Genomic DNA, 14,890 nt, shown 5'->3' with positions numbered 1-14,890 from the left:
CCGATTTGGTCCATACTTTTCAAATCATGAAATGTCTACCAGACTTAGATGAGGTTCCAATATGGACTCAATCGGTCCACTCCGTCGGGTACCTCCCACACAAAATTTCGGATAAGTTCAGATTAGGACCTGCTCTCGAATCGCTTTGATTTTTGTTGTAGCAACTTGTATTCACTGCCCCCATACGACGGTACAAGTTTCATCAGGGGCAAGTCCATACTTCCTGAGAAAATAGCCTGAAAGTTACAAAAAAACCCTATGGCACCGTGTGTTGTGGTTGGAGCGCAAGATAACTCTCGAACGGATCTGCCGATTCAGTCCAAACTATGGCCTTCGTAATATTTTGTGCAAACTTAGTTAAAGTTCGAAGATAAGCCATATCGGTCCACTCCTTCAGGTACCTCCCCCACAATAGTTCAAAAATGTTCGAAAAAAATGTGCGCAAGATAACTCTTGAAGGGAGTGACCGATGTAATCCATACTTTGCACATCCTAATATATCTACCAGATATATATCAGGTTCGAATATGGACTATATGTGCCTATTCCTTCTAGTATCTCTCACACAAAATTCCGATAAGTTCACGTTAAGACCTGCTCTCGAATCACTTTGATTTTTGTTGAAGCAATTTGCATTCGCTACCTCCATTACGACGGTAAAAGTTTTTTTCAGGGACAAGTCCATATTTCTTGGGAAAACATCCCGAGAGGTGTAAAAAACCCTTATGTCACTATATGTGGCGGTCGGAAAGCACGATAACTCTCGAATTGTTCAACCGATTTGGTCCAACATTGGATCTTCGTCATAATATATCCAAACTTAGTTTCATGGGGCAATACCAGTCCACAACTTTCGGTACTTCTCCCCAATATTTAAAAAAATGCCACTAAAATGTTATGACGATATCACTTGAATGGGGCAACAAATTTGGTCCAAACTTTGGATCTCCTTATATTTTTTCAAAATTTAGTTTGACTTCTAAAATGGCCCATATCGGTCCTCCCTAAGGGTACCTCACCCACAAAAGTTCAACATTTTTGTCTTAGTGCAGTTTCCTAATCCAGATTTTTGTCTACAAGTTCAAATGTCCAAAAAGGGCCACAAAATTTCACATTGGCTGAGGGTATATATCTGTCGGCAAAGCCGACTGACACTTTTTTTTACTTGTTTTTACTATTTTTCCGATAACATAAAGGAAAAGGAAAAAGTTCCCTTGTCTGTTCTAAATCTGACATAGAATGAAATCAATCAAATCTCGCTTCTTGGAATTTGAAAAAAAAGTCCGAAACGAAAAGGAACAAGAATCTGAAAATAAAGAAGAAACTACTTTTGGAAAGAAACAATTAAAAATAAATTAATTAAGCATAAATGGTATTTTCCATAAAAAGTCTCTTCTCCCCGTTCGTTACATTTTGTTCTTAGAGATCCCTAAAGCAAGCCGGGTTGTAGATCCCTACATATTTCCGTCACTAAACAAAAGAGTATAAATTACCAAAATGTTGTTATAAAATAACAAAATTATAAAATAAAAGTAATTTACGAAATAAAAATACTTAAAGGAGTGCATTTGGAGTCCATGTCGAAATCTGAACTGGTGATGGGAAGATAATTGAAAAAACCTTTTGTAAGATGAAAGAATATCAGTTGCGGAGAACGGAGGAAGTAATCTTTTGCGTTGCAGCGGTGGTGATTACATTGCAATTTTGGATGTAAACTTTTGAAAAACTAAACTGATAAATTAATTGTAGTTATTTCATGAATTCGTTTGAATTAATAAAGAGTTTTGTTTTTCATGAAAACCATATTTCAATACAGCATTTCCATTTTCCAAACAATATGAAAATTTCATGCCAAGGGGTTGGTGAAAATGACATGCCAAGGGGTTGGTGAAAATGACATGTCAAAGCATTGGTGAAAATGACATGCTTAGGATCCAGAAAAGAACGTCATCTTTTGGGGTCCACGCTCATATAAAATTCATCGATGAAGATGCTAAAAATATGACATGCTAGATCACTTGCACCCATGATTGAATGTCATCTTTGGCATCGAACATTTTGCTGGGTAACCATTCATTTTCAGCCAGAGCTTTCCAAACTGTGAAATCTCTTTTGGCTGCGCTAACAGAGGAGCAAATGGTTTAACATTAGCGCCTTTGTTAACATTGAACATAACATTAATATGTCAAACCAACTAGTAAATATTCAAAATGGTGTTACAGGAAATGAAATTCGCACAAACACAAATAAAGGAATCCTTTTTATTGTTAAGAATTGGAAAATTAGCAAATTTCAGCTTGTTTAGTTATAATTATTACTTTTAAACATTTTAAATTGTTAATAAAAAGAATTCGGTTTGATACATTTACATTGGGAGGCATAACGGGTCTACCGTTCGCTCTCATGAAACATACCAAACAGTTGTGTTTCTGCGAATTTATCAAGTAATTGAGAGAGATTTGACTTACTTTGTTTTCTGGTGGAGCTCCCACGTAGAAAGGCCTTTCTGGGGGGTGTAGAGGGTTACTGCAACCTCAGCAAACTCCAACAAACAAACTTGTTGAACACCAATAATTCAAATTTTCGCACTTCAACAATGTTTAATAATATTCAATATGATCCTTGATAATTTTCGTTAGTTTATATTCATAGGATTATTAGTTTCTTTTTTTTTCATTCAAAATTTGTTAAAAATATTGTTCTTCTCAGCTAAAACGTTCACAGTTGTTTCACTACCGATCGTTTCACTAGGGCAAAGGTATTAGCAAAACAAGAATTTCTTTTCTCTCAATTTTCTTAAATATTAGCAATGACAATTCTATGAATTTACTTCTTTAATCGGATTTTTTTTTAACACTGTCTTTGGCAAAAAACTAATGTAACACTCCTTCTTTAAAATTCCACTAGATTTCACTTGTCTAGATTCCCAATTTATGCGATTTTCAGAAAGGATGACAATTTCCGACGGCTTTTACGGCTGTTTCCACAGTTGTCGAACCGATCAAACACGTAAATCAGAAACCACTGAACATAACAACTCTCACTAGGCTGTCAAATGACCACCACTGTTTGTAGGCATAAGGGGCTATGAAATCAGTATCGGGTACAAGGGAATCCTGAACAAAAAAAGAATAGAAAAACACACATACATTACTCCTCGTATAATTGAGGGTCTCGTTACAAACAGAATCTTACCAAGTAAATCCAAGGAGAACAGTATAATTGCCAAAGGAGTGAAATATATCCAACAATAGGAAATTATGCAGCAAAAGCGGGAAAAGACAACCCAGAAACTGTAACCAACTAACGATAGCAATCAGACAAAAAAAAAAAACGCAAATAGTGCAAAACAGCAAAGACTTATTACCGTCACTAAAAATTTCGAAATGTACTTTTGTACAAAGCTCCGTAGTAACTTGAAAATAAAACCACTTTTTTTTGAGCAAAAGAAAAAAATCAATTTTTTATGGGTCACAGTTTATATATATTGATTACTGCAAGGTTAGATGAAAATGAGCTGAAACCTTTTCAAATGCCCCCTTTTGTAACCTCAGCCATCTCAGTAGCACCAATTGCTGACTAACCAATACAAAAGAATCCTTCCAAGATTCAACATGGCTCCTTCAACACAAATGTGTTAATGCAACATTTAAAACCAGAGTGTCAATGTATTTGAATCGGCACCAAATAGCGAGAACAAAACCAGCGAATACTAAAAACTATTCACCACCTCATCAAGGGGAAATTATAGCAGTTATACCGAATCGAAATCAACTAACATTCACTTAAATTGTACTCCAAAGTACCCGCAGCATGGATCCATTGAAATAATTAACACATATACCGAATTAAGTGAACACAAAAAAAAAAACGTTAAAATAAATTTAAATCCTAAGAAAAAAAAAATTTAAAACGGGAAAAAAAGAAAAAAAAAACAAACCGACCCACTGGGGATTTGAACCTGGGTCGCCGGATCCGCAGCGAGACACTTTACCTCTACGCTATCGCAAGCCTGGTTCTACGAGTTTTTAAATGTGTAATAGAGTCAATGTGCGTTGAATGTCAATCCCAGCTCAAAACACTAAGTCTAAAGAGCCCAATCAGAATCAGAAAAGAGACATGTTACAGAATTCTATAAATAGAGCCACATATGCGAACGGATGCAAACTGCATAACATAACGAGAAAAGTGATTTAACATTTTGTTAAATACATGAAGTAACCAGGGTGTCCAAACTCATATCAATAGTGTGCCAAAACCCAATAAGAAAAACAAAGAAAACACCAGGAGATCTACATGCGCCACTATAGTTACGTAGGATGTCGTATATGGTCAAACAACGAAGATATCGCAAAAACCGCTAATAGAACACAACTTTTCATTTTTGCGATTTTAATAATAATGACGAATATCACAGCTTTGGTTCGGGACCTTCCAAAAGCAAAGTCTGACAATGAAAGTAAAAAATCCCATCATTACAATGATGTAAAGCAGGTTGGCGTAGGTATCCAAATAACGGAGATATCGCAATAGTCGGTAACACATACCTTTTTCCCACTTTTTTGGAAATCACGCTACAGGTCGGATTTTAATTGGATCGTCACGAAATTTTGGGTGTAATTGGGGGTCCCACAGAGGAAAAAACCTTTTGATTTTTGATAATGGTCGGATATTATTCAGATATTTATTCATGTGACAAAAAAAAAAATATTTGGAAAAAAGACCAACGTTTTATTTTAAAGTTAATATCTCCCTTCTGTAGGAGGTATGTCGAAAGCAAAACCTGGCAAGGAAAGTAGAAAATATCACCTTTACAACGATGTGAAGTAGGTTGTCATAGGTGGTCAAACAACAGAGATATCGCAATAGTCGGTAATGCATCCCTTTTTCCATTTTTGTGCAATCACACTACGAAATTTTGATCGGATCCTCACGAAATTTTTGGGGGTTTATGGGGGTCTAACAGAGAAAGAAGCCTATTGATGGTTGGCATACATCCCACTTTTCCTTTTTTATTTGGGTTGTACTGCCGATGCACTTAAATGCGTTTCAAAAAAATTGACCTGTGTTAATGAAGACATTCAGAGCAAAGGCGCTAAGCTATCCCAATTTTAATATTTTGAATTTTATTAGTCGAAAGCTTATGAACAGGGGTAGTGGTGTAGGGTATCACATAGTCGGCCCGACCCGACTATAGCCTTGGCTCACATGTTTTTTTTTTAAGTTTATGTCTATCAAAAGTTGGCCGTGTGTACGTCTTAGACGGTCTGTCCGTAGAGTCAAATTTTCGTTGAATCTTTCGAACATTTCTACTGGTAACTGACGAATGACAAGCATGATTTCTTGCTCCAAGGCTTGAATTGAAGCGAGGTTGTCCGCATACACTTTAGACTTTACATATCAGTACAGGAAACTATATTTGTTTTTCGAATAACACGCTAAATCGTTTAAATTTTGCTCTCCTATTTTCGCTTGAGTTTAAAGACGCAAGAAGAATAGAACGCAAATACAAATGAAATACTTCGAATTTCATATGGATTGTAATGATTTGCAAATGGAATTCTCGAATTACAATTAAAAGCTTTCGAATTAGATCTGAAAAAGTGTGGTGCTGAAAAATTCGATGTTGAGTTTTACCGTTGGTTTTCGGTGTAGAGAGCAAGTAGGCCAAGCATTACTTCACAGGAGTACACGTTGTAGACTTCTAAATATGTACTTATATTACACAGCAATATCAATCTTTATTTTATTAATTAGGAAGTACTTTCGAATAGAAAATATATTCGATTCGGTGAACATACTTTTTTGGTTTTTTTGTTGTTCTTGAAAACGCAGAAAGAAGCACATCATTTACAAGTAATTTTGAACAAATAACCAGACACACACATTCTGGGTTTACTATGTATATTTTTTTAACAATTCAGTTAACTTTCAACAGAATTCAAATGAAAGGAAATTATTTCAAACGTTCGAAACTTTTTGGCAATGTAAGAAGTTTCCATGTGGATATGAGAGAGAATTTATAATCACTGAGGTATGAATAAGTAAATATACACCAATTCATTTTTTCAATGTATATTCACTCACATACATAGTATAAAAGTATGTATGTTATATGAAAAGCATTGCAAATTATAGAATGTATCCCTTAATAGTGCATACATACTTACATTGCCTGCATTTGTTATTGGATAAATGTTCATATTTCCGGCACGAGGGGTGAAAGGAATGTTTGGTTGTAGGCATATCGGATTTTCATTATGCACTACAATTTTCGAAGTAGGATAATTAAGAAATGTTGTCAAAGTTTACATTTTGTATAAAAATATGTTGATTAGTATTTGAAAGATAAAAAATCTGATTATGTGTAAAAAACAATTTAATCAATGTTTTTCACTATTAAATACAACTTTGTTCACAGGTATAATGCATTCAACGCCATGATCTACCTATAATGCCATCCGAATTTTGAAAGCATCAAAAAACTTCTTATTTACACAAATCTGAAGGCTACGTACTGTGTAAGGATGTATGAGGTGTATTTATAAAATGTGCAATTCTGTGCAACCTCTTGAAGATAATAATAATTTAGTGCTGTTGAAATGACTTTTGACCATCAACTACAATTGATATTACATATTAGGTAGAATGCATGCAAATGTGTAGCACATATGAAAGTTTGAGACCTCCGTATCTACGTACGCAAAAAAAAAAAACAAAAGAGGGATACGTCTACCAAAATTCTACGGCAAAGTCTCAGCCGAGCGCACTCTTCTTCGAATGTTTATGCCACATAAACTATTGGTACTTTTCTATTTTATGAGTTTTTTTCTTGGAATAAAAACATTTTCATGATCAGCCATTGTTGTTTTTTTATTTGTGCATAGGTATTTAATTTTATTATTTTACTAGTATTTGTTAGGAAAGGAATTAGCACAGAAGCTTAATATAAGGGTAACGTAAGTGTACTACAAACATTTACTATTTTACTTTAGTAGCATTAAACTCACTTTTCTTCAAACACGCTTTAACAATACGATTCAAAATAGACATACATACGTATGTATGTACGTCTAGGGAAATAGCAAAATTCCCACAAAGCTGAATTTAGGCAGAGAATAAGGGTTTGCCATTTTTTTTTGGCTAGAGCCATTATTTATTGAAGAAAATCTTATTTCTATACAAAATGACTTATTGCTAATCTATAATAATTAAACATGTGACTTTTCGCTACCTTCTAAGATCAAGTAAATAAATTATGCTGTGGATAGCCGCTAGCAGTAACATCAAACAGAAAAAATTAAATTCAGTTACATATTAATTGAGCCCCAAAAAATCAATTAAAAAAGGGCGATAATCAGTGATTTTTAAGAAAAATACTAGAACTAAGAATAACTTAAGCTACTATTTACAGTTGTTTTTATTTTATTTTTATATATTTATGTGTTGTTATATAAACTGTATTGTTGGTGTCCATAGTATTGTACCTTCTGTGGTAGAATACAAGCTTTTCTTCATTGTTATAAAGAAGTCCTTCATTGTTAAGCAATGGAAGGGCTGCAGGAGGCAAATGTTTTTTATGCTTAAGGCTCTTGCGTCGTTCGAATATTGCAGGGATTCCTCGATGAGTTCATTTTGCACCGTCCCTGCTGTCTCCACGAAATTTAGGGCTCCCTTTATAAGGAATCTGTCAATTCTTTCGAGATTTGCAGTATCATATATTACCCTACACGATGGTCTTTTGATTGTGCCATCACTACTGACAGTTGGTCTGAATCCTAGACAGTATGTTATTATTGATCTTTCCCATCTCCTCAGCCTATCCATTTGGCTTGAGGAGATTAATTACCATACTGAAAAAGCGTAAGCAACTATTGGTCTTATGACATGTTTAGAAATCAGAAATTTGATTTTATTCGCTGAGCCGCCACTATAGAATACGCACGCCATGGTAGCTGAAATATATTTTCTTGGCCCAGTCTAATATAAAGTCCACATGTCTGATGAACTCGAATTTTTCGTCGAAAATAACACCGAGGTATCTAATCTTGTCTGCGACTTTAATGACCTCGCCCCCAATTTTCAGGATCGGGCGGGCGGATCTAAAGTTAGGGTATACCACTTTAGATTTTCCCTTAAAGACGACCGCTGTACATTTGCCCACATTCAGCCTGAGGCCCCAAATAGAGAAATACCTATGTAGGACCTCAAGATGCATGTTAAGGCTGGATGACAGCGTACTTGCTTTAGGACCGGACATAGCTAGGATTACATCGTCAGCGTATAACAGTTGAATGCCACCTGGAGGGGGTTCAGGCATATCGCTGACGAATATATTATATAGCATGGGGCCCAGGAGAGAGCCCTGGGGGACCCCAGCCATAATTGGTCTTGCAGTTGATAGACTATCCCCTACTTTAAGCCTAAAACCCCTGCCCTTCAGAAAGCTGGCTACAAGCCTACAAGTTTGGTGGTCGAAGTCCAACTGCTTCATCTTGTAAAGGATCCCATTGTGCCAGACTGAGTTAAATGCTCTAGCAAAATCAATGGTTCCATGTCTCCGATCGAATCCCTTCACAACAAAATTAGAGAAAACCGTGAAGGCATGTGATGTGGAATGGCCAGTTCGGAATCCGAATTGGCAATTCTTAAGGATTCTTTTATCCTCAACAATCATTTTTAATCGAGTGAGGATAAAGGATTGGAACAGCTTTCCGAAAGCAGACAGCATAGAGATTGGCCTGTAGCTTTCACATTTGTCGGATGGAGAGCCCTTTTTTAAAATGGGAACAACAATGGCTTGCTTCCATGCGTATGGAAAGTAGCCTAAGTTCAGACAATGATTGAAGAGTGGACAGAAAGGCAAATATGACATTGCCAGCTTTTTTCAAAGCGGTGTCAGGAATTCTGTCCAAACCAGACGATTTTTAGAAGGTCTGCAGGCAAGAGCGTTGCCTATAGAGCTGGGATGAATAAAACCTGCTTCCTCCCATCTCGCAGCATTATCGATAGATGCACCATCAGCAGTAAACGTGTCGCTAAAGTTTGCCATGGGTGACCGATCGTCCATCTCCTCCGCAATTCGATTAACTGAACTCCGGAAGTTATGGTCCACCGGCCCATCCATGGGACTCAGTACACCCTGCATATGATCTGCGAGAACTTCCGCTTTTAAGGTATCGCTGAGTATATGTTCAGCGTTTGGATTCGTTAAGTCCCTAATAGGTTCCCGGGAGGCAAGCCCAGCTGCCACCTTGACCTGCCCGAAGGTCTTATTACCAATTTGAATTCTCTCAAGGAATCCCTGAAAGCGTTCTTCTTCAAATAAACGGATAGAGTCTTCTATTATACGATCCAGATTTCGAATATCAGCCCTCAATGAGGGGAATCTGTGCGGGTCATTTGATCTACGAAGAGTTCTTTGGATTCTTCTTCTCTCCCAGATGAAGCCAAGTATCCTTGGGGGAAGATTCCCTAACGCTAGGTTCCTACATCTTTGTTTAGGGACTGAATCATCAATGGCATTCTTGAAAACAGTTTCCAAGTTATTAACGGTTGTATCAATCTCGTCAATAGAGGCATTTCTATTTGTCGGTAAAGAGATTTCTGATAGACCCCGACTTATCTCTCCCCTAAAACGGTTGAGGTAAATTCTGTCGAAATTCAGAAAAGTATAAACTTCTCTTGTGGAGAGCCCACCCAAGTTAAGAGTTACTTCAATCGACCTGTGATCTGATTCGAAGTCATGACTCGCTACAGCATTGTTACCACCAACCCTTGGGTGACCAGGAGTCCTAGTGAATACATCAATGAAAGAACCCCCAGATTCATTAGGTCTGGTGGGACGATCTGTCCAAAATTAGGGCGATCAGCCAAGAAAAGAGCTAGGGCTCTACCACTAACATTGAACTCTTTGCCTCCCCAAGAGGGGTGTTTGGCATTTAGATCTCCGCCTATCAAAACCTCCCCTTCCATATACAGATCTAACAGGGACTGAGGTCAGCAGCTACAAAATTAGTTAAGGGTCGGCAATAGGCTGAGGCGAAGAAAATGAAAGATCCATCATCCCTCAATACCCTGACGACACAAGATTCTATCTCACCTTTGGAAATGGAGATGCGATCACAGTGGTATTTATATCTAACTAGCACTGCAGTCCCACCTCCATTTCCACCCTCTCTACATTGAATAAAACATCTAAACCCTTCTAGGCTGAATTTATTAGAAAGTCTGAGTTTATGTTCAGCGATCAATACTATATCGGGCTTTCGCTCCTTTATATAGTTCTGCAAATAATGTCTCTTGGTTAAAGAGACAAGTGAATTCTCATTTAAAAATGCTACTTTAAAAGTCAACATTACCAGCTATAAATATAAGCCATGCAGACATGGCAGCGTCTAAACAGGCTTTTGCTTGAATTTCTTTGAAAATGGGACCAAAGGTTTTAGCTCTTTCGCATTTTATATTAAAGTCTGATCCGAAGAATTCGACTATGTTGCTCATACATACTCGAACATTATTCGCTCTTGAGGGAACTGGCTGAGGAGCACGTGGGGAATTATTAGTGGCAGTATTACTGCTCGAAGTCGTTCAGTTATAGGCAGTATTGCCTCTGGAAGTTGTCGTAGAGGAATATTCATTGTGAATAGTCGACAAGCATTGTGACCGAGCCTCAGCTCTAGCCACAGAATCAGCTTTGGTTTTGGCTTTCCTAGCCAATATAGCCAATCGACGTGGACAGTCACGTTTCTCCAGAAGTAGGGACTGAAGATACAACCACCTGCTCTTTGTCCTTTGGGGGTATAGGACAATTGTTAGGTTCATGGTTTTTGCCGCATTTAACGCTGCGACAGGGCATTGCGCAGTTTGACAGAACGTGACCAAAGCGCTGGCAATTGAAGCACTGTATTATGTCACGACCTTTGTCTTTTGTAATTGTAACATTACAACCGAAAATGAGTTTAAGTTTATATAAACTTAAAATGTCAGATTTTTGGGAGACACGATGTATCCACTTATTGTGTGAAATATTTACTAAACCCACAACCTCAACTGGGTAAGGTAATTGGGTTTCAAGGAAAACTTTGACCTTATCCCTGCTAAATTCCTGGCGAAGGTTATTGATGACCGATATGTAGGGCAACAATTATCTGGGAGTGTGCGTTTGAAAATTATACCCACGTTCAGATAATTAACTTCTAATTTTATTGTACATATTAAGACCCTTCACGTTTAGAGACAACACGGACGGACGCAAATAGGTTATAGTGAACTCACCTGGTTGATAGTGTTGGTGGAGGATCCCTGAAATTTCTTGGACGCTTACTTCATAAATAGTGAATGCAGGCATAGTTTTTCCGGTATTCTGATTGTTATTAACAGTTGTGATAGTAGTGGTAGATTCAGATACGACTATCCTCTGCTTGGGAGCTTCCTTGGTTACTGAGTTCGATAAATTTGATTTAACAGGAACCGAAATCTTATTTGGTTTCGCTGTTGGCTTCACTGGAACAGGTTTTTGTTTTTGGTATTACACCTTTAGCAGCACCATTCTTAGAACTAGCTGATCGCTGATCGACGTCTATCGCCATGCCGAGGTTTTCCTCTATCTCGACAGCCCGGTTATTTATCTCCTTCATAACCGGCTTTATAATCGTTGGAACCGTTTTAGAGTTATCGGATGATATTCTCTCCAGAAGCACCTGTGGTGTCTCTTGTTGTATGACACCGAATGAGGCGATCTGGTCTTGCAGCTTGGCTATGACACGATAGAAGGCGTTTTCACGACCAATTGCTTGTGTAAGTTTTTTGGTTGTCTCATCGAAAGATTTCTTCAACTTGCTAATATCTTCTTTTATACTTTTCATGTCTTTTTTTTGACGTTACTTCCGACCATTCGAAGAAGGGTTGTTGATAATCTTATCACTGTGGACAAATAATTCATTTGAGTTATTGTTGGGTGCAGTTGAGGGTTTGCCATTAAACGTAATGTCCTAAAAGTACCCGTCGATCACATGTGTGGAAAAAAGTTATTCGGGTCAAAGGTGAAGTAAAAAGTAAAGTTTGTAGATTTTAAAATTATCAACCGGAATGATCTGTGTTTTTTTCTTTGTTACCATTCTTGATATATGCAAAGTTCATATTCGTACACCCCTAAAAAAATAATAAAACCGGTGTTAATTCCACACATATTATATACATGAAACAATTGATGGGAATTACTATAACAAAGAAAGATAAAAAAACCAAACAAGTTTTTAAATTATTCCGCCATTTAGGTTTAGATGGCTTCTGTGTGGGTGCGTATTCGTATTCGTACACCTGGTATTTAAGGATGTTTCAAAATACCATTCATATTTGTCTTTTCTTCCTTTGGAGTGTCTGTACTGTAGAAAAATGTAAAAATAACGAAAATGTTATTAAACATGTTGCCTGAATAAAAAGTTGGACGAACATTGGAAATTCTTAAGAAAAATATGTCAGATATGATAAAATAGCTAATAGCAGTCCTTCTGCAACAATATTCGAGGTCTCATATGAAAATTAATATTGCCAGCGTTTGGAAATGCAACGAATCGTAATCCGGGCTAAGGGAACGTAAATCCATTTTTGGTTTCTACGTCGTAAAAATCGCAAGTTGCATTCCATATTTGGTCTAAAACGTATTATAATTTTAGAATACGACGTAGAAAATCATGTCAAGGCATTTCGGAAATTAGGAGGAATAATAAATTATTAAGGACGAAAATTTCCCTGGAAATAATGAATTTCGATCGGGTCGTGTCGCGTTGCCAAATGCAATTTTTAGATTTTGTACGGCAATATTCGCCTGACGCCGTCAAATTTTGTCGCCGTAATGTTCATTTTCCGGCGACAACAAATTAGCTGTCGCCGTTCATTTTTACTAACGAATAAAAACGAAAAATTGAATCGTAAGTAACATTTTCATTTATTTTAAGTGAATTTACTTAATATTATATACGTTTTTGGTGTTTCAGTACTTATAATGGTGAAAATTACTACAAGACTGCAATTTGAAATGCTGGTTCAAAAAATGGAAGCCCACCCAAACGTAGCTCGTGGAGTCAGACTTTTTGGGGAAACTAAAGCCACTTTTGATGAGGTGTGGAAGGATGTTGCGGAGCAATTAAATAGTTGTGGTCCACCAACCCGTACACCAGATGAATGGCACAGAGTGTGGACTCATTTTAAATCCAAACTAAAGAAAAAAATGTCTCAAAATAAGAAGAACATTACAGCTACAGGAGGTGGACCATCACAAGAAATATCTTTGTCGTCAATGGAACAAGCGGTAGCAGACTTACTGCAAATTAATATGGTTTCAAATCCTGCAGGTGCAATGTACGGAATTGAAGAGACATGGGATGATAATAACAGTGAAATTGGACAATCTGCTAAAGTGGAAAATGAAAGACCTCAAAGTGAAGTAGAGATTGGCAACGTATTCTCCACTCGCAGGAAACGAAATAAACCGCAAGACCAAAAGATCCACATTCTTAAGGAGCAAACCGCAACTCAAAACGAACTTTTAAAATCTCTAACCTCGCTTGAAAGTGCTATTAACAAACAAAATGACATTTTAACAGAAACAAAAAACATTTTAACCGAAACAAAAAACGTTCAAAAGAAAAACGTTTAAAAGATACCAAAGATCTAAAAAGAAAAAAATATGAAATTTTAAAAGAACTTAGAGATATGAAAAAGAGGAAATATGAAGCTTATGCCGCGGAGCAAAAAATTAATATTAAAATTAAAAAAGCCAAACTTGAACTTCTAGAAAAGCAATTGAACGCTTTATAATAGAAACATTTAAGCTTTTTTTACTTCATTTTTATTATTTCTATTATCTCAGTTACAAAACGCGTGCTGAATTGAAATACCTTACAAGAAATAAATACGTTATTCTTTAGATTTATGAAACTGAAATAAACTTACGTTTACATTTGAATTCTATTAATTTAAACTTTGTGTTATTGATTGTCTTATATCCGAGCCAATATCATTATCTCTTTCATGTTGATTTATTATAGTTGGCTCGCCTAATTCTTCAGGAATATTTTCCCAATCAGAATTGTAATGTCTGCCTATATTGTATAATGCACAACATGCATTAATTATAGATGTGCACTTTTGTGGTGAATAGTGTAAACCGCGTTCTGCAGAAAGGCATCTAAAGACAGATTTTAGAACCCCATTAGTGCGCTCGATTATGTTTCTTGCTCTGGAATGCACGGTATTGTATTTACTCTCTGGTGAATGAGGGTCTGCCGAGCGGTAAGGCGTCATTAGTTGTGGTTCCAAAGGAAATCCGGCGTCTCCTAAAATAAGTTTAATTATATTGATTGAAACAAATTTTAATTTTAAGATCCGACCTAGTAACCACGTATTGGGCCCGAAATCTGCAGCGATCATTTGCTTTAATGAACTATTGTTCCATATGAAGGCATCGTGAGTTGAACCAGGATGTCCACCGTCAACAAACCTGATTCGCATTTTACAATCGCACACCTAACAAACAATTACCACTTTAGAATTTTTTCAGAATTGGTAAAATATTACTTGCCAGCAAAACGTTTATACTAAAATATCATTTTCTATTCAGATATAAATGGCGAACATCTTCCTTTGGTCCCATTATATTCACGTGTGTTCCGTCAATGCAACTGACAACGCCCGGGAAATTTGTTTTTGAATAAAAATAGTTTTTATTTTGAAGTTTTTCCTCTTCTGTTAATTTGGAAACAATCCAAATTTTACACAGTTTTTCCTCTATTAACTCCAGAACTTCACTTAATACCTTTGACAATGTGGGTTGAGCCATCCCGAGGTTAAAGTCATTGCCATGGGATTTTTGAAAGCTTCCTTCTGC

The 14,890-nt window shown here is 36.7% G+C and overlaps 1 protein-coding gene across 1 annotated transcript; it reads left to right on the top strand.

The window, feature by feature from the left end:
• The first annotated feature begins 12,856 nt into the window (after nucleotides 1–12,856).
• Nucleotides 12,857–13,660, top strand: LOC141392329 (uncharacterized). The gene is made up of 2 exons (XM_073965280.1): nucleotides 12,857–12,932; nucleotides 12,999–13,660. The coding sequence occupies exons 1-2, from the start codon at nucleotides 12,857–12,859 to the stop codon at nucleotides 13,658–13,660; spliced, it is 738 nt and encodes a 245-aa protein (XP_073821381.1).
• The last annotated feature ends 1,230 nt before the right edge of the window (nucleotides 13,661–14,890 follow it).

This window comes from Musca autumnalis, unplaced genomic scaffold, assembly GCF_047663935.1.
Source record: "Musca autumnalis isolate F117 unplaced genomic scaffold, ASM4766393v1 scaffold_2, whole genome shotgun sequence".
Lineage (NCBI taxonomy): Eukaryota > Metazoa > Arthropoda > Insecta > Diptera > Muscidae > Musca > Musca autumnalis.
The sequence above is the reverse complement of the archived record's forward strand: the minus strand, read 5'-3'. Positions and strand labels throughout refer to the sequence as shown.

Excerpts from the sequence above, each read along its gene's own strand:
- LOC141392329 (XM_073965280.1), top strand. The coding sequence starts at position 12,857 with ATGTTCATTTTCCGGCGACAACAAATTAGCTGTCGCCGTTCATTTTTA. Across the intron at positions 12,933-12,998 it reads TAAAAACGAAAAATTGAATC|TACTTATAATGGTGAAAATT; the intron begins GTAAGTAACATT and ends TTGGTGTTTCAG.